This window comes from Galeopterus variegatus, unplaced genomic scaffold, assembly GCF_000696425.1.
Source record: "Galeopterus variegatus unplaced genomic scaffold, G_variegatus-3.0.2 Scaffold147, whole genome shotgun sequence".
NCBI lineage: Eukaryota > Metazoa > Chordata > Mammalia > Dermoptera > Cynocephalidae > Galeopterus > Galeopterus variegatus.
Window position 1 is genome coordinate 391736 of NW_007726258.1, and position 18907 is coordinate 410642.

General features: G+C 40.0%; 1 protein-coding gene across 1 annotated transcript in view; it reads right to left on the reverse strand.

Annotated features, from left to right (window-relative positions):
• Nucleotides 1–421: 421 nt before the first annotated feature.
• The window catches only part of ATP6V0A2 (ATPase, H+ transporting, lysosomal V0 subunit a2), a 44438-nt gene continuing 25952 nt past the window's right edge, over nucleotides 422–18907 (reverse strand). Inside the window, exons 11-21 of the mRNA XM_008591339.1 lie at nucleotides 18575–18711; nucleotides 18162–18349; nucleotides 17971–18061; nucleotides 15098–15216; nucleotides 13549–13759; nucleotides 11442–11561; nucleotides 10003–10122; nucleotides 7963–8080; nucleotides 4668–4839; nucleotides 1015–3696; nucleotides 422–861 (exon numbers count right to left, since the gene is read on the reverse strand). Coding sequence (XP_008589561.1) covers nucleotides 3591–3696; nucleotides 4668–4839; nucleotides 7963–8080; nucleotides 10003–10122; nucleotides 11442–11561; nucleotides 13549–13759; nucleotides 15098–15216; nucleotides 17971–18061; nucleotides 18162–18349; nucleotides 18575–18711 — 1382 coding nt within the window. The 3' untranslated portion in view covers nucleotides 422–861; nucleotides 1015–3590. The remainder of the gene's footprint in view (nucleotides 862–1014; nucleotides 3697–4667; nucleotides 4840–7962; nucleotides 8081–10002; nucleotides 10123–11441; nucleotides 11562–13548; nucleotides 13760–15097; nucleotides 15217–17970; nucleotides 18062–18161; nucleotides 18350–18574; nucleotides 18712–18907) is intronic.

An 18907-nucleotide genomic window follows, 5' to 3' on the forward strand; every position in this document is an offset into this window, starting at 1 on the left:
CAGGACGCCGGTGCTTCATCCGGGGCCGCGGGCCCGAGCGGGGCGGCAGCGCGCAAGCGCCGCAGGCGCGGAGACGCGCACGGCCAGGAGCTGGCCGCCTGGGCAGATAACTGTCCCCGTGTCGCCGACTTCTGTAAGCGTGGCCCCCCCGTAATTTCCCCGAGACCTGTCTGCGAGCTGCAGGCCCACTTTGCAGATACGGAGGCTGAGGCAAAAGAGGTGGCAAGACAAGGTCACGGGGTCTGAGAGGTGGAAGAGGCAGAGTCAGAGGCTAGGCAGAAGGACTGAAGTCCCCACGATCAAAGGGCATCAGCGGTTCAGGATGGGTACACGTTCCTTCTGGGGTATGGGATCAGGGAAGGAGGAAGGGAGTTCTTTGGCTTACTAGCAGAGCCAGAGCATAATAAAACAAACACCCACGTTTTAAAAATATAGATATATTTATTTGTCTTTAACAAAAGGAAGTTCAATACTGATAGGAAGATGCAAATTTGTCCTTTCATGCATTTATGGAGCAAAATGCTAACTTGTTCACTGTCATTTCCCCCCACAGGGAGCTGAGCCCCTAGATTACTAGGCTGACCCTAAGAACCTAGCCTTCTTGTTGGATTTTCCCATCAAGGAACAAGTGGAACGTTGTAAGTATTTCTTATAATTCTAAACCAAAGCTCAGCATCAATGGCCTGTCACAAAACTATTACTCCAAAGTGCCTTATTTCCATCATCTTGAATTAAGATTTCTTAATAACCTTCCTGGAGATATCCCATACGGCATGCAAACAAACCCTGCTTTAAAATTTTAACAGAGAAATTTGTTTTTAAATGCAGACTGCAGAATAGTTGTAGAAGTTAGTTTTTGTCCTTATTTTCCCAAAAGAATCAGGCTCTAAAATGTCTGAATATTTAATTCATAACCATCATAAATTAACAGTGCTATAGATATTCTGTGCCTTATTAAACTACTGCAGGTTGAATGTTGAGACCAGAATGTTATAAAACACCCATTCCAGAAACCTTATTTTCCCAAAAGAATCAGGCTCTAAAATGTCTGAATATTTAATTCATAACCATCATAAGTTAACAGTGCTATAGATATTCTGTGCCTTATTAAACTACTGCAGGTTGAATGTTGAGACCAGAATGTTATAAAACACCCATTCCAGAAACAACAACAGAGTAAGGTGAGTCCTCAAAGTCCTATCCGCCATGGAACACTCTTTGCACTCCTTAGCTGACTGTGACTAGCACCCCAAGTGCCATCTCCACCCTTGCAGGATGAAATCAAATTCTACTTTAATGAAGAAAACCCTTGGGTTTTATTTTAGGACTCCATTAACACATGGCAGTAGACATCAGAATGAAAACGAAAAATGTGCCCATCATGACATTTATCTTTACGAAAATAAACAGATTTTTTAGCATCATCCAGACAATTGACCATCTTTCCTCTGGATATTTGCTATCAAGGGAATGCAGTATGTCTGAAAAATTGTATACATAATAGGTCTTGGCAAATAGCTTAAGCGCGAAACAAAACAGAGCAGCCATTGTAGTAACATGACACTGGAACCAATCACTTTATAAAGAAATAAAATTTCCCCTTGTGTCTAAAAAATACCATATCAAACTAGATTTCCAGAGAGTTCTTTCACAAAAGTTAGGATTATTAGGTTTTTTATATAATTACATTTTATATAACTACTACATAGATTTCAACTGAAAAATTACTCTTGACTCTCTGTTCTCTACCCTGATAAGAGATGTTAATTAGAATTAAAAAGTGGCTGCCATGACAATTACCAGTGGGAGCAGTAAAAAAATTACAGCAGATACTATATGTCCCTCACTTACTAATCAGTTAATAGTGACTGAAATCTTGGGTTTGCTAGGAATGAACTAGTTACCATTATTTTTATGACAGATCCTTGGAGTAAGGTAACAAAAGTGACAGCTTGTGGGGGACATCAGCTATAAGTGAGGAGCAAGTTTGAAACCTAAATAGCATCACCTGGATTTCATATTCACCCAACAGAAGTGCCCAACTTACACCTTTTTGGGAAAACTTAACTTTGAGAGCAGAATCATTTTCAAGAATTTCATCAGCATTGTTTTATTTTTGACAATTTACTATGAGGGACAAAAAGCAGTAAATCCAAACTGCCTTTAGGTAACATATCATCAAGTAGCAGCACAGAATCTGCTATAATTAAAAAGGTTTAATTTTAGAGTCACAACTATTTCATATATCAGTTCATGCCTCTCAGCAAACAGGCTTTGAAATTACCGGAAAAGATACGCTTAAATTCAGTGCTACCATAATCTCAGCTTGTAATGAAAGTGCCAAACCGCTACCACTAAACAGGGTAAAGGAATATGGTGACAAAAAAGCCTTTTGAGGTGTTTTACTCAAAATTTTTAAAAAGTGAAAATACTTCAGATTTCTTTTTGAAAATAATAATCTAAAATCAATTAAAGTAAAATATGAAAAATGACCATAACTGACAATATGGAATAGATCGAAATGTTCAAGAGGACTCAAATTCATATAAAACCAAATGTCAATAGATGAATTTAAACTAAAGATGATAAATTAACGGCTTAGTAAGAATTAGTTTTCAACTGATCTAAACAGTGTTTGGAAGTTTAAATTAACTCTAAATACTTTTATCAGACCATTATTTAGGATTAGACCGAAAGTAAAAAATTATACTGTTCTCAAGGATAAGTACAACCTCTTCACAGTAAAATATCTTAATTTAAATTTTGTTATTAAAATATACAAAATACTACTTTTTACACTTCCTACAGTCAGTATAAACCCTTTTGGTTCAGGAACAACAGCCAAGATGGTCATTAAGTTCAAATCAGATGCATATTACAGCTTCCACAGTCACACTGGGTTTTAAGGCTCAGTATACAGTATCTTTCCAAACAATTACCATAATGGGTTTTATGTAAGGATAACAGCATTAGAGTCTTTAAAAAAATATATAAGTGGGATAACCTTTTGTATGTTATTTTATCCCATTTTCCCCCATTATTAAAACAAGACAAAACTGTAAAAACAATCCTCTACTTGTAATTCTAGATAGCATACCTTAAAAAATGTTTGCATATTTTTAATCAAACAGAATAAATGTGAATCTTTTGATTATCGTCACTACATTTTTTATAAAACTATGCTTAACTTCAGCTGTTGGAAAATATTATCTGACAATTTCAGATTAAAGATGAATTCCTTGTTTTTCAAATAAGGTGAAAGAAATCAAATATCTAAGACCATTTTCAATTAGCCATTCAAAAATTAGCTTCTCTCCCCCAATCCTATATTTTAAAAAAAACTTTAACATTTGGCATTAACTTATATTTGCTCATCATAAAAACCAAAAGAACTTTATATATCTGAAATTGGCAAACTTTACAAAATATTTAATATATGAGGAAGAGGTATATCTTACAAAATTATTTGGCTATATCATAAGGCAATCGATAAAGACAGAATTTTTCCTATCATAAATCTGACACAAGTGAAATTCTATAACATGATAATTCTCCATATATCTGAAAGCTTGTTGGTTACAGCAACATGATCATGCCACACTGTCGTCATTATTGAACTTTGATGAAAGTAGACGGAATGAAAAAGGAACAAATTTGGTGCCTGCACCAACGTAGAATTTGTTCTGAAACTCTACCCTAAAAAAAAAAAATCCACATATTAATGGAAGGTTGGGAGATAACATTCCTACGTTTCTTAAAACAATGATAATTCTCCATATATCTGAAAGCTTGTTGGTTACAGCAACATGATCATGCCACACTGTTGTCATTATTGAACTTTGATGAAAGTAGACGGAATGAAAAAGGAACAAATTTGGTGCCTGCACCAACGTAGAATTTGTTCTGAAATTCTACCCTAAAAAAAAAAAATCCACATATTAATGGAAGGTTGGGAGATAACATTCCTACACGTTTCTTAAAACTTTTGATGAAAGTAGACGGAATGAAAAAGGAACAAATTTGGTGCCTGCACCAACGTAGAATTTGTTCTGAAACTCTACCCTAAAAAAAAAAAATCCACATATTAATGGAAGGTTGGGAGATAACATTCCTACGTTTCTTAAAACAACACTTATAAGTTCAAAAAAAAAGCTACTGGGCTGAAATTGCTTCATTCCATACATGCTTTTGGCACAAATATTTTGACTTAGATAAAATCCCACCCCGACCCCGTGTGGGTTTTCCCAATGTGCAACAGAAACGTTAACACAGCATGCCACATCTCAGACTCCCAGACATAGAGAAGGAACATGCACAAGTACTAAGAACCTCTCTTCTCTCCACTTAGGTAACTGGATGCTCAGAGAAGTAATCTAATATATACTATAAAACATGACAAAATATGTCAGAAGTATTTTATAATCCAAAGTGAATTAAAATATGAAACATACATAATTATCCTGCAAGCACACAACCTGCTTTCACCTGTCAGCGATAACAGGTCAGAACCAAAATACAATTTTAACTCAGAGGATTTGAATACAGATCCCAATGTTAAAAAGGGAAAAACTAGCCGAAAGTAAGCATTAGATTTTTGTGGGATTTACATACATTTTGGAGGGTTATATTTTTTAAAATAACAGCTCCAAGGCTAATTTCAAACTCACCAATGGAGCCGTATGGCATGAAGAAACGCAGAAAGCCCTTCCATGATCAAAAGGATGAAAACTGTCAGAACCGCAAAAAGCGCAATAACCGGGAGCAGCAGCAAGACCCCGTACGTCCTGTCCACACGAAGGCCCACTCGCATCAACATGGCCCACAGGACATCGGATAACTCTGAAAAGGAATTCATTTTGCGGAGTTCACTTTTGTTTATGTTCAATGAGTCACTTCAGTGAGCTAGTTGGCGTGGGTTTCCCTCTGACAACTCTGAATTGTCATCCCATAAAAAAAATACATGCTTATATTATATATATAAACTGCTTCTCGTGTACAAGTTTTTTGGGTTTTGTTTTTTTACAAAAGGATTTTTATTAAATGAAAAAAAATCTGGTGAGTCAAATATGAAATATACAAAAAATTTACATCAGATCTCTCAAAGAAGTAAAAGGCCACCAAGAAAAGTGATGCCCTTATGTCATGCTGCCCACAGTGGGAGGTCATGGCCGGTGCAGCCCAGGCCGTGTGGTGTGGACCCTGCGCTGAAGCCCCAGGGCACCCACGGGTCACGATGCGTCATCTGAGGGATGCAGGGTCAGCTGGGGCTCCCGGCTTGCCATGTTCTGGGCATATGCACTGTTCTGGTCCATTTAAAACTCCTTTAAAACTAGATGGCTTTAGTTGTGACAAAGCACAAGACCCCCCAGGGTCTCGCTGCATCAGTCTCTATGTCCTGTTGGATCCCCCCAAAGTCTTCACCCTAAATAATATGCTGGGTACTTTAAAGGGGAAACACCTGCCCACCCACCCCACTACATGACAACAAACCATAACCCAGCCCTAGGGTCCGCTAAGCTCTTTTGGTACACACAGTGACCTCCTTTAACACTCTATCACTTAAAAAAGTAAACTTTCCTATAGTAAAACTTCTTAGCAACACCTATTTCTGCAAAATAATGTTTCTGTATGTGGCAGTCTGCAAAATACACACATGTTTCTGGAGAAAAAGAAACCAATCCGAGGGCTGGCAGAGGGAAGTCATGGGTTAAGTTCCTTGATCATCTCAAACACTGGGAAAGACAGCATTCCAGAAAAATCAGAGGCCCTCCTCCCAAAGGGAGATCTTGCCTCAGACTGGGGTCAGGTTGGCTCCTTCCCAAAGCAGCACTGGACCAGGCAGGGGAAGCCAGACTTCCAGTCCCAGCCCTGACACCAACAGACTAACTGACCTGAGTAAACAATGACCTTTAAGGGGCTTCAGTCTCTTTCTATGCAAAATGGAGATGATGGACCACAGGGTCCCCTCCAGCCACAAATTCTAGACCTTTGGCTATGCTTATAAAAATATCCGTTTAAAAAAAAAAAACGCTCTTATCCCTCCAGCCACAAATTCTAGACCTTTGGCTATGCTTATAAAAATATCCGTTTAAAAAAAAAACGCTCTTATCTGGCGGTTTTCACAAGTACAAACAGCCCTTGTTTTGTACAGTAGTGCAGAAGTGTAGAAATGACCATGCAATTAAAACTATCTAAAGCACCCCTATTAATCAATGGGAAAAATTACAATTATTCTGTGACCTTTAAAAATTCTTCTCAAAACATTCAAAACTATCTTACTGTGGATAATTAATGTACAGGGAAATGGAAAAAACAGTAAATCTATTTTGAAAACATTAGAAGCACTGAGTATTAAAGTGCTTTCTCTGTTTAAAAAACAATTTATCAGGGGTAGTTTGAAGAGTGCCTGTCACCTTCTCATTGCATAACTTGGCAAGTTTGGTGACTTGACACAGAGCAAGCATCTTCTCTGATACTTGCCAAACTGTCATATTCTTCTCTAAGTTTGGATCCTCTTTCAACATTATATCTTTCGCACCTTCAATGTCCTGAAATACCTCCAAGCATCGCATCTTCTGTCACATCTGCATCTTCTTCACACAGCCACTGTCCTCCTCATCATGTCCCTAAGCTCACTGCACCAAATTCCTCTGGGTGCAAATACAGAGTCTCCTGAATGGCAGCAGGGTCAGCATTTCTGCGGTCAGCTGTTTTTTTTTAACTCCATTCACACCCCATTCAAATTTCACTTCGAGCATTATCACTTTTTGTTTCTTTGCTGCGCTTTCATCTTTGTTGGCCAATTCTTTCTTTTGATTATGCATTTTTGTAAAACATCCCAGGGGTTTGCCACTGGCCAGCAAGGAGGAAACACAAACTACACACTTTGCTTTCTGTGCACAAACGGAACCACAGATGCACAGTGCCCAGTCCAACAGACTCTGAAAGGTATGATGTGACCGACCACTGACCATGAAACTCAAGTGTGTTATTTACAGGATTCATGGACTAAAGAGCAAGCAGTGAGTGTGTACTTTACACACGTCTGTCCTTTGGTGTCCATGGGGGATCAGTTCCAGGACCTCCCGCAGACACCCAAATCTGCAGATGCTCAAGTCTCTGATAAAAAATGATGTAGTATTTGCACATAACCTACACACATCCTCCCGCATACTTTAAATCATCTCTAGATTACAGTACTTATAACATCTAATACAATGTAAATGCTATGTAAATAGTTGTTATACTGTACACGGGTAGTTCAAAAAGTTCATGAAAAGATTCATATTATTTTTTAATTTTACTTTTCCACAAACTTTCTGAAGGACCTTCGTTTTGCTTAGGGAATAATGACAAGAAAAAAAGCCTATACATGTTCAATACAGAGCAGACTTTTTTCCCTGAATATTTTCGATCCGAGGTTGGTTGAATCCATGGACGCAAAACCCACAGATACAGAGGGTCGACTGTATACTGTGGTACCTGAAATTTGAACCATGTTTTTGGGGGATGAGTGTTATTCAATCTTTTGTGCATCATAGGAACCATGTGAAGGGAGGACCACCTATAATCAAAACTATTAAGCAGCACTGTTTTAGGACTTGCTTGAAAGAAATAAACACTGATACTTCATAAGGCAGATCTGAATAAAATAACAGTAACAACAAAAACATAGCGGTGGCAGCAGAGAGTGACAGTGTCTATGCCAGAGGTTCTCCAGCCTTCTCAGTTCTCAGTTGTCTTTTCACAGCACCCTTCGGCCAAAAGAAACAGCCAAGAGAAACATGCATGAAGTAGTTAAGTCCAAACAACTTAATAGCACTAATCACACAGGAATTGAAAGACAGTGCTTTGCTGCCCTCAAATAGAGAACATCCCACAGTGCCTCCTGTGAGTTCACCATGGTGCCACAGGGTGTCTCAGCACAGAGTCGGGGAACTGCAAGTCTAAGCCAAAACTTACGTGCATGAGCCAGACTGAGCGCCCAGAGCCTCAGGTATGAAGCGGTGTTGGAGATGCATCCAAGACAGTACTCAATGGAGTGAATTACTTGGGTCATTAATATTTCTCCAAAATTAAACTGAGAGAGATTACACAAGTGTGTTAGATTCGTCATATCACATGAACACTTCCACAAGTTAAGTTTGTTCCACTTCCTGGGGTACAACAAACGAACTGCCTTCTGGAATGCTGGTGAGAACACACCATGGTGTGAGGTGCATTCTGCTCACAGCTCCGCCCCAACCAGCTCGATGATCACAGAGCTCACCCGCCCAACTTCCCACCCTCATCACTCCCCTTCTACCTCAGCCTCAGTTCCCCCTATGTAAACTGAGGGGGCTGGACTAGAGAGATGTGATTGCCACAACTGCCACACCTTCGCCAGCCCAATGACACCCCTGAGCTAGTCAGTCATTACAAAACATCTAATGATAAAGTGGACATTCTCCAACCATAAGACTAGAAGACTATTATTGAAAGTAGGGGTTTAAGAGGTAAGAGCATTCTAAATAGAAAGCTGGAGAGGGGAAATTATAAAAGGGGTCCTGGTAGTGAAAGGGCTGCAAAACACTGGGCGAGATGACTCTAACGTTCTTTCCAGCTCTGCTTTCTGTTTTCCTATGCTCCTGTGAAGTTAATTATTAATCATCCCAAATTAAAATTAAAATACTGAATTACATGATAATTACAAAATATTGATTATAAGAAATTTTGTTTAGTCCTTACTAAATGGCCAAATAAAGTTTCCAAAGAAATAAGGCAGCCAGAGTCATGGACATGCTCAATTCTGTCTGCCCAGGATGCGCCTCCCTTCCTTGGGGGAACTCTTTCTTCCCCTGTCCAACCTTATACCGCTAGTCAAAGCAGTTGTGGACTGAACTGTGTTCTTCCGAAATTTTTATGTTGAAGCCCTAATCCCAACATGACTATATTTGGAGATAGGGCCTTTAAAGAGGTAACCGAGATTAAATGAGGCCATAAGGGTGGGGCCCTAATCCAATATGACTAGTGTTCTTATAGGAACAGGAAGAGACACACCAGGAACGTGATGCACAGAGGAAAGGCTATGTGAGGACACAGCCAGAAGACGGCCATCTGCAGCCAAGGACAGAGGCCTCAGGAGAAACCAACCCTGCCGACATTTTGATCTTGGACTTCCAGCTTCCAGAACTGTGAGAAACAAGTTTCTGTTGTTTAAGGCATCCAGTCTGTGCTATTTTGTTATGGCAGCCCCAGCAGACTCGTCCAGGGATGGCAAGTGACCCTAGCCAGGCCAATCACAGTACATCCTTGGCATTCTTCCTAACAGCAGCTGGTGCGTAAGAGCACTTTCCTCTCTGATTCCAAGACTGAAAAAAATAAGTCCAGGACTACCTGCAGCCATGGTTCCATCATAATGGGGCCAACTAGTTTCAGAATATAAAGCAAACTCACAAAGAAAAAAAAACAACCAAGGGCTCTTGGAATTGGAGATCCAAAAAATGTAATCATCTTCCTGAAATCAACTCAACTTCTGTCCTGTCATGAGCCAGTAGATTTCCCTTTGAAATTCGTGTGAATGGGGTCTCTATTTCCTAAAACTATAGAAAAGTTCTGGCTGATACAGGAATCACTTGAAAGCAATCTCAATGGCACCATAAGTCACTTCAATCATAACTTATAATATTAACACTGTTAAGTCCCAGTGTCAAAGTGAAACAACAAAATAATAAGCCAAACTCTTGTATTATGATACCAACTGTATGGCCAAAACAGCAATTGGCAAGCTTTGAGTAACCATTATTTTGGGGGGGTTTTTTAGGTTATTGATTATTATCTTTTTTTTTGGGGGGGGGTCCAGTACAGAGATCCAAATCCTTGGCCTTGCTATTATAGCACTGCGTGCTAACCAACTGAGCTAACTGGGCAGCCCCCTAATTACTATCATTTTTATCACAATGGTTATCTCTATGAAAGCTTGGTGACTTATCTAAGTTTATCAAGAGCAACTGGAAAGATTACCTCTTCACATGTCACTTCTCTGCATCCATCTTCCATCTGGTTATTTCCCTCTTCTATATCTTGGCTTCCCAGCAAAGAAACCTCTTCCTCACTGTCTTTCCTGACAAGTGTGTAGCCACTCTTAACAGCCAAGAGAGACAGTCAGTGCCTTCAAAATCACAAGGCGTGACAAACCAAAGTTATACAGCCCTTTTGTTTCTCTTAACAATTCAGCTCTTTGGGAATAAAAATGTTCTTAAAAGAACATGAGTACTTCATTAGGATGGCTATTATAAAAAAAGCAGAAAAAAGCAAGTACTGGCAAGAATGTGGAGAAATTGGAACCCTTGTGCATTGCTGGTGGGAATATAAAATGGTGCAGATGCTATGGAAAACAGTCTGGTGGTTCCTCAAAAAACTAAACATTGAATTACCATATGACCAAGTAATTCCACTTCTGGGTTTATACCCAAAAGAACTGAAAACAGGGATTTGAAGAAATATTTATACACCCATGTTCATGGCAGCATTATCCACAATAGCCAAAAGGTGGAAACAATGCAGGTGTCCATCAGCTGATGAATGGATAAACAGAATGTGGTCCATCCATTCAAGGAATATTATCCAGCCTTAAAAAGGAAAGAAGTTTCGACACATGCTACAGCATGGATGGACCCTTAAAGACATCATGCTAAGTGAAAGAAGCCAGACATAAAAGGGCAAATACTGTATGATTCCACGTATATGAGGTCCCTAGGGCAGTCAAGTTCACAGAGACATACAATAGAATTGGTGGCTGCCAGGGGCTGAAGGAGGAGGGAGTGGGGAGTTGTTGTCTAATGGGGACAGAGCCTCAGTTTTGCAAGATGAAAAAGTCTTGGAGATGGATGGTGGTGATGGTTACACAATCATGTGAATGCAGTTGATGCCACTGAACTGTACACTTAAAAATGGTTAAAATGGTAAATTCTATATTATATATGTTTTACCACAATTAAAAAAAAGAAAGAGGATGAAAAACAAGACATATAGGAGAACAGTCCAGAAAGAAATTCAACAATATAGTAACTGGTTATAACTGGGTGGTGGAACTTAAGGACACTATTTTCTAAATTTTCTATAATTCAGTTACATTATTTCAGTAAAAAACTCTTTAAAGAAAAAAATTAAGAAGTAAGAATATGGAAAGAAGCTTTTTAATTATGACAAGTTGTGCTGAAGGAGTGACTCCTAATAGGCTTGTTCACACAGCAGGTCCTGTTTCCACAAGCCCAGGACACGGCAGACTCTTCTATCAGCCTCCATAGAACAGGCAACATCAGCGTTCTAAATACAGCAAGCTGTGGCTTTTAAATCAAGAGACTGGGACCCTCTGAAAGGTGTTTTCTACACCAATCCTTATAGAACTAAAAGTAGACTTTGCTCACAATTCACAAACATGCATCCAACCTCACACTTACCCGGCTTACTCCAAAGCAACTGCGCCCATTGTGCAGCCACAGCAAAAAGAGTGGTTTTCCCAAGAAGAGGATGGGGACAGACAAAGCTGTGACAACTAGCAACACTCTCTGGACATGCTCCTGTTAGTGCAGAAAGAGATAAAATCGATTAAAAATGCAAACGTGTGCCAACAGTGTCATTAGCACAGAATTAAATTAGTAAAGATCAAATAGAATGTCTCTATGCAAGGAACATTAAATAAATGTAAGCCAAGTCATATTTGCCAATGGATCTTTTTCCCAAACTCACAACTGAATTCTGTAACTAATAAATAACATTAATAATATCATGGTAAAATATTATCTTGTTTTGGATCAGTAAAGAAATTTTAGGAAAATTCTAAATAGAGTCAAACTCTAGCTAATCATTTTCTGAAAACACTATAAGTAGAAAAATGGAAAACCAAGTACAATACTTTTTTTTATATTCTTGGTTCTGTTTTTTTTATTATTATAAAGACTACTGAAGAAATGTGAGCATGTAGTAAGTAGTTTACTTCTACACACAAAAAACACTGAAATAGCATTCAGAACAAAACCAAAAATACTTCCTTAGAAAGTCAGGAGATTTGCGTTTACTTAAAACTAATTCAAGGGCAAAACACACTCCTGCTGACAGAGCAGCTTGTATAGCTTTAAAGGATCTGGACCAGACACTGCACTGCCCTGTGCTGATCACTCTCTAAGGCTGATCCCCATGATAACAAGAGTTCCCAGAGTCACATGCGCTACTCGGGGTTGTACCGTCTATGCACCATCAACACAATTCAGTCCTTAAAGTGCCAAGAAAAGTGAGGCCACAGGCAGAGCCACATCAGAAGTGCTGGGCTGTGGAGTCAGGCAGACGTGGGTTAAAATCCCAGCCCTACTGGCTGCAGAGTGGCCAGGCCTGCCCTGAGCTACCAAGCCACCGGTCATCATCAGTAAAATGGGACACCACCCCCTACCTTGTGGGGCTGTGAGAATTAAGAAAGAATAATCAAGGAAAGTGCACTTTCAGGTATATAGTAGGTGCTAAATAAAGGTAGTTCCCTTTACTGATCTTTCTGACCACAGCACCTATGCCCCACTGAACTCCTTTGTACTTATTTGCATCTATATTATTCTACAAAGTTTCAATAAAATAATGATGAAATACAATTCTTAAAAATCACGAATGGGAGAAATATAAATAAAAGTAGAAACTTGAATAATTCAAAAAGAACACACACACACGTCTCATAAACGAAGCCCAAAGTTCTGTAAGTTGAACTTCAAGTCTGACTTAAAACTTTCTAGTAGTCAATGGAATGTGAAAAACAAAACCAAATGCTCGTTTCACAGAATCAACAAGATTAAAAACAAAAACAAGGCTCAGGAGAAACACAGGTTCCCACACTAACAATTTAGAGGTGTCCCCATCCACCCTCCCCGATGGCACACAACAGGGTGCGCAGCATCTTCCCCATTTCGCCTCGGGCAGATACTGCAGCACCTAACCCGGCAGAAAGACCCTCTACGTAAAATAAACGCGACAGTAAAAGTTAATGTTTACTGAGTATTTGGTATGTGCCAAGCACTTTTTTAAGCACTTTGGACATAACAGCTCTACACTGTTTTTAATCCCATTTTACAGAGGAGGAAACTGAGGCACAGAGAAGTTAAAGAATCTGTTTAAAGTTCCATCTTGAGGAAGTGGCAGAGCTGGGCTTCCCAACAGGGTGGTCAGCCCTCAGAGCCCACATTCGGATGTCACACAAATGCACAATTATAGAAAAGTCATTTTTTTGAGAGGGCCTGGGTGCTGTGGTCCAGGTGCCCTTTCTAAATGGGGGGCCGGGGCAGCCTTCTGCATTTTCTTCCCACAGTTTTGACAGCTACTGAGAGGGAGCAAGCTGGGTTCTATTGCCTGACCAGAGCCTCCAGCCACCAGTACAGTGTACAGAGCAGGACTAGCACCTTCTGGTGACAACACACATAAAGAAAACTTCCTAGGTCTGTGGAAATCTCCTTCCTCATTCTACTGGTCAGAATGGAAAGGCTATCAGGAAAACTGCTGCTAAGTTCATGAGGGTGGAATATTACCTACCTGCCCTCGGTAAAGACCATTTGTCTCACTAGCTGGGAATAAAAACATGTTGATAAATTCAATCAGAATGCTAGGAGCAACTCTGGAGGATTCTGCTGAAAAAACCAGCCACTTATAAACAATCATAAATATAAGGTATCCAAAGATGCAGAGCATGAAGAGAAGTTCTGGGATGGAAACCAAATAAATATTGAACTTCTTCCTGAAGTGCCTAGAAAAAGAAAGTAATCAATCAACTCATGAACAAGATTAGCCTAAGTTAAAAAGTAAAGAGAAAATTAATGTGAAATTCTTGTGACTAAAAAAATACAGTACCCCCACCCCCACCCCCACCCCCAGTTTAAGTACCCATGGTTAACCACAGGTTCGAAAATATTAAATAGAAAATTCCAGAAATAAACAATTCCTAAGTTTCAAATTGCACACTGTTCTGAGTAGCGTGATGAAACCTCACTCCATCTTGCCCAAGGTGTGAATCATCCCACGTTCGGCATCTCCACGCCGTCTCCACACTACCTGCCTGTGAGTCGCTTAGTAGCCGTCTCAGTTACCACACTGACTGTCGTGGTATCCCAGTGCCTGTGTTCAAGGGACTCTTATTTTACTTAATAATGGCCCTAAGGCACAAGAGTAATGATGCTGACATATCATCACAATTGCTCTGTTTTATTATTGTTGTTGTTAATCTCTTACTGGGCCTAATTTATAAATTAAACTGTATCATATGTATGAATGTATAGAAAAAAAAACATAGCACATATAGGGTCTGGTACTATCTGCAGTTTCAGCATTCACTGGGGGTCTTGGAACATACTACCCCTCACAGATAAGAGGGGGACTGCTGTGAAGCTTATTTCAGTCAAATATCATTCGTCTTATGATGACTCATACTAGTGTTTCAGATATATCCACAAAGAAAAGAGATGTGAGGACAGTAAAAATGACTCACATTTTTGTGGTCAAACCCCACTCAAACTTTCTTCCTTGGTCTTTTACCAGAAACATCCCTTTCTTTCAAGCCAGAACACAAATTCTTTAAAAAAAAATTTTTTTTAAGTTTTCTCATTTGTAAAAATAAAAAAGGAATATGACAAAAATCACTTCTGGAAATAAATATGAATTTATATGTTGCATGACTTCCCCACTTGAATGTAAGCTCTGTGAGGGCAAAAACTTTTTTCTGTCCTCCTCACTGCTGAATCCCTAGTGACTACAACACAATATGTGCTCAAAAAATATTTGCTAGGGCCGGCCCGTGGCTCACTTGGGAGAGTGTGGTGCTGACAACACCAAGTCAAGGATTAAGAGCCACTTACCGGTCATTTTTAAACAAACAAACAAAAAAAAATTTGCTGAACAAATGAATCGCTGAAACCACAAAAAATAATCAAAATAATAAATAACTAAATAAATAATAAAAACAGAATTGTATACTACAACACCATATTGGTTGTCCTTTACCCAATAAATACAATCTATCATCAAAAAAGCAAAGAAATGCAAAACTTGGTTAATAAACATTGCTTTTAAAAAAAAAATCTGTACTTACAAGTGGTTAAATATTCCCAGAATGACTCCAAAGGTCATGTGAATAATTCCTAAAATCACAGACATTTTCATTTTGAAAGAGTTTAGAAAAGTAAGGCGATTTGTGGCCAAGTTCCAAATCTAAAGATCGAACAAAATGAAAAAAGAAATGTTTAACTTCCTTCAAGAGGTGATACTTGAGAAAGTTTCTGTCTTAAATCAAAAGGCAGCTCTAAATTTAAAAAGGAAACATTCAGACATTTCTCCTGATGCTTTCAATCTGAGAACCATTGATTTTCTTAAAGCAGGGCCACAGACTGTTAAAAAACAATCCCATCGATATAAAGTTCAAATGAAACAATACAGCTTTAGGGGAGGTGCTTAGGAAGTAACCAAAAGAAAAGCCACAGACAGAGAAACACAAAGTTCAGAGAACACAGGTTCCCTCCTGGGATACAGCCCCTCTCCTACCCTGGGCGGGGGACATAGAAATACGCATGTTAGACATGTTTACATATGTGCTTTATACACTCTCGTGTGTATATTTGGTAATAAAGTTTAACTACAAAAAAAAAAAGAAAGTGGAAGTGCAGCGAGTGGCCAAGTGGAGGTGACAGCAAAGCCACAGCACGAGAGAGGGACCCAGGCCCATGAACTCCCTATGGTGGCCCTGGTCCCAAGCCAGGACCCCACTCCATGTCCCTGTTTGCTGACTGCTCTTACTCTTTGAAAATTAATTCCTACAGTCCCCTCTCCAGGGGGATTAGGAAAAGGGAAGCAGAGCCTATTTGCACAGAAAAAAATCATTCTCTTTAGGTGGAAAATAAGATTATAGAATGTGGTGTTTAGGGCTGGGATCTGGGAAGAAGAACGGAAAGCCAGGAAACTTCACTGTTTTAAATACAGTGGACATGTCAGGGAGGGGAGGAATAAAAGGGACATGCGGGGAGAGAACAGCAAGCAAGAAGCCAGGTGGAAAACCACACGCACAGAACCCAAACAGAGGCTCCACATCGAAGTCTGCCTTTCCACAATCGTTAAAAAAAAGCTGGGTGCAGAACTATCTTTTAGGTAGAAAGGGGAGATAATAAGAACATATATTTGTGTTTATTTGTATATTCATAAAGAAACTTTGGAAGGATATAGAAGAAACTGTCAGCAGTGGTTCCTGGGCAGGCAGCAGGCTGGGAACTGACAGAATAACGCCATAAGGCTGGGTGGTTAACAGGCTTTTTAGAAGACTGCAGACATATATGTGTACATATGTACATATATGTATATGTAAAGTACATGCATTGGTATATATATATATTTATTTTTTTCCTTTTTGTCTTTTTTCGTGTCCAGCAATGGATCGCAACCCTCAGTGTCGCGCCCGTACCGGACCAGGACCGGCAACGGGATTGCAACCCTCGGTGTTGCGCCCGCACCTCACTCAGCCAGTGAGCGGGAACCGGTCTGTATGTGGGATCCAAACCCTCGGCGGGAGCGCCACCACACTCCCAAGCGGCGCACTGTAGCAGTGCGCCACCGGGCCGGACCATGCATTGGTATATTTTTGAACCATACGAATGTAATGCCTATCTTGAAAATGAAAGCCAAAAAAAACACAAAACCATGCCCCAATCTCTCCTTCCTCCCCCCTCCAAGGAAAAACCCACTCAAACTTTCTTCCTTGGTTCCTTTACTGAGAAACATTTCTTTCCTTAAAGGAAGGCTACAAATTAGTAGTGAATTTGGCTCCAAAATGCTGTATCTTAAGGAAATTATTGTAAAAGTTTTTTGAAGTTACCGAGTGTATTAAGATAATGCTATAACATTAAATTATACAAATTGTGTTTAGAGATAAGAATGAACAGAACATATTTAGAGACACTATGTACTCAGAGAGCTCAGATTAAGGAATGCTAGACTTTCTTGTTCAGTTTTTTTTTTCATTACTGTACATAATTATATCCATATCCCTCCAAACCAATGTAAGATCATTTCTAAGCTCTCCTTTTAAGAATAAGAAATTCAAATAAATTGAAAAAAGAAAGGAAGATACAACAATCACAATAACAAGTTGAACTTTCAAAAGGAGAGAACAGAACTGAGACCACCAGAGGTGGGAAAGGGGGGGGGGTGTCAGCAGGAAACTGGTAAAGGGGCACAAAAAGTGGTTACATTGTATAATGTTAAACATACTAGTTATCCTGATTTGAGCATCACATATTGCACCCTGGTATGGATATTCAATGCTGTACCCCATAGATATGTACAATCGATTATGTTAAAAAAAAAGAATGAGAAATTCCCCAGGAAGACTCTTGCTGGCCTAGGGGAACACCCCCTGGTACATCCTGTGATCTGTGACCCACCACTGCAGCCTCATGGGACTGCCTGCTGAGTCCCCTTGGTGGATAGGAGTAGGGGAGTCCTCGCACCCTGGGGCTACTATCCTCATTTTGGACAACTACCCTAATAAGCGCGATGAAAACTTTAAGCTCCCTTTCAGCTCTAAAATTCCATACTACTTCCCTCCAAAGCCAAGGGTAAAAAACAACTCACATACACAAAGAAGAAATTTAACAGCATACATTGCATGGCTACTAACTGTCATTTTTCACTAGAGTAAAACAAGTCAGAAATGTGACAGAATGCAGCCCCACCTTCTCTCTGTAGATTCAGGTTGGGACAGCGATATCGGCTTCCCAAGCTGAGAGCTCCACAGCTCCCCGCCTCACCTATGGGTCCATGCGGCCAGGCACGCCCAAGGGCCACTGGCGTCCACAGCACCCGCCTCGCACGTACAGACATGTGACCCGTGCTATAGATTCTAGACAACATTGGGGCATTAAAACTCAGTGGTTTCCCCCAAGCAAGTGGAGATGATGGTGGGAAAACTGCACTCACAGGGTCAATGCCAAGAGGATAAGGGCCTTGGAACACTCCAGGAACACTCGGATCCAACTGCAAAACCCTGCTGTGCTTCACGACACTGTCGCTGTAACAAAACAAGTGAGAGGCTTACTGCAAGGAGGAGGAAGGAATCTTGGAAAAATGCTTTTTCTACCCCAAGTGTCAAGTGGTGACAGCACACTTACTTCCAAAGTACCATCTTCTTATGCTCCTGCGGAGCGTGACTGGAGCTATACATGGCAGAGACATTCCACCCAGAGCCAAAAAGGTTGACTGACTTTGAAAAGCAGTCGTTGTAGATGAGGCCTGTGTATACTGAGAACAGCCCCATCAGCAAGAGGATGTATCGACCATTAAAAAACATTCTCATGATCTGTGGAAAGAGAGCGTGATAGTCAAACACGACTGCTGGCAGAACACGTTCCCGTGCTAAAAATGGGTTTGGCACGTTCCCAGCCTCTCCTCTCACGGTTTCGCAGAAAACAACCTAATGTAGCAGACGTCCCTGCCATCCGCGTACACAGCATAGTTATCACCGAGAATGAACACTACTAACACTACCCAACCAGACATAATGAACCGAGTGTTACACTTTTACCTCCTGTGACTGCTTTAGTCTGGGATGATTTTCATTTAACACCAACAAGAGGGCAAATAAGAACATCACAAAGCCATGTCCAAAGTCTCCAAACATCACAGCAAATAAAAATGGGAAAGTGATGATGGTGAAGAGAGCTGCAGGAAAAATAAAAGGTAAGAGACTTCTCCTTTACAGCAAACGCAGAAAATCTGAATTAATTCAAACACAATGATATAATATGATCTTGACTTTCTCCACAAGCACCAAGATAGAATTGTGAGGTCACTTTTAAAACTTTATTCTTAATAAGATGATTAAAAAGTAGCAATGAGCCTATTTTACCAAACATCT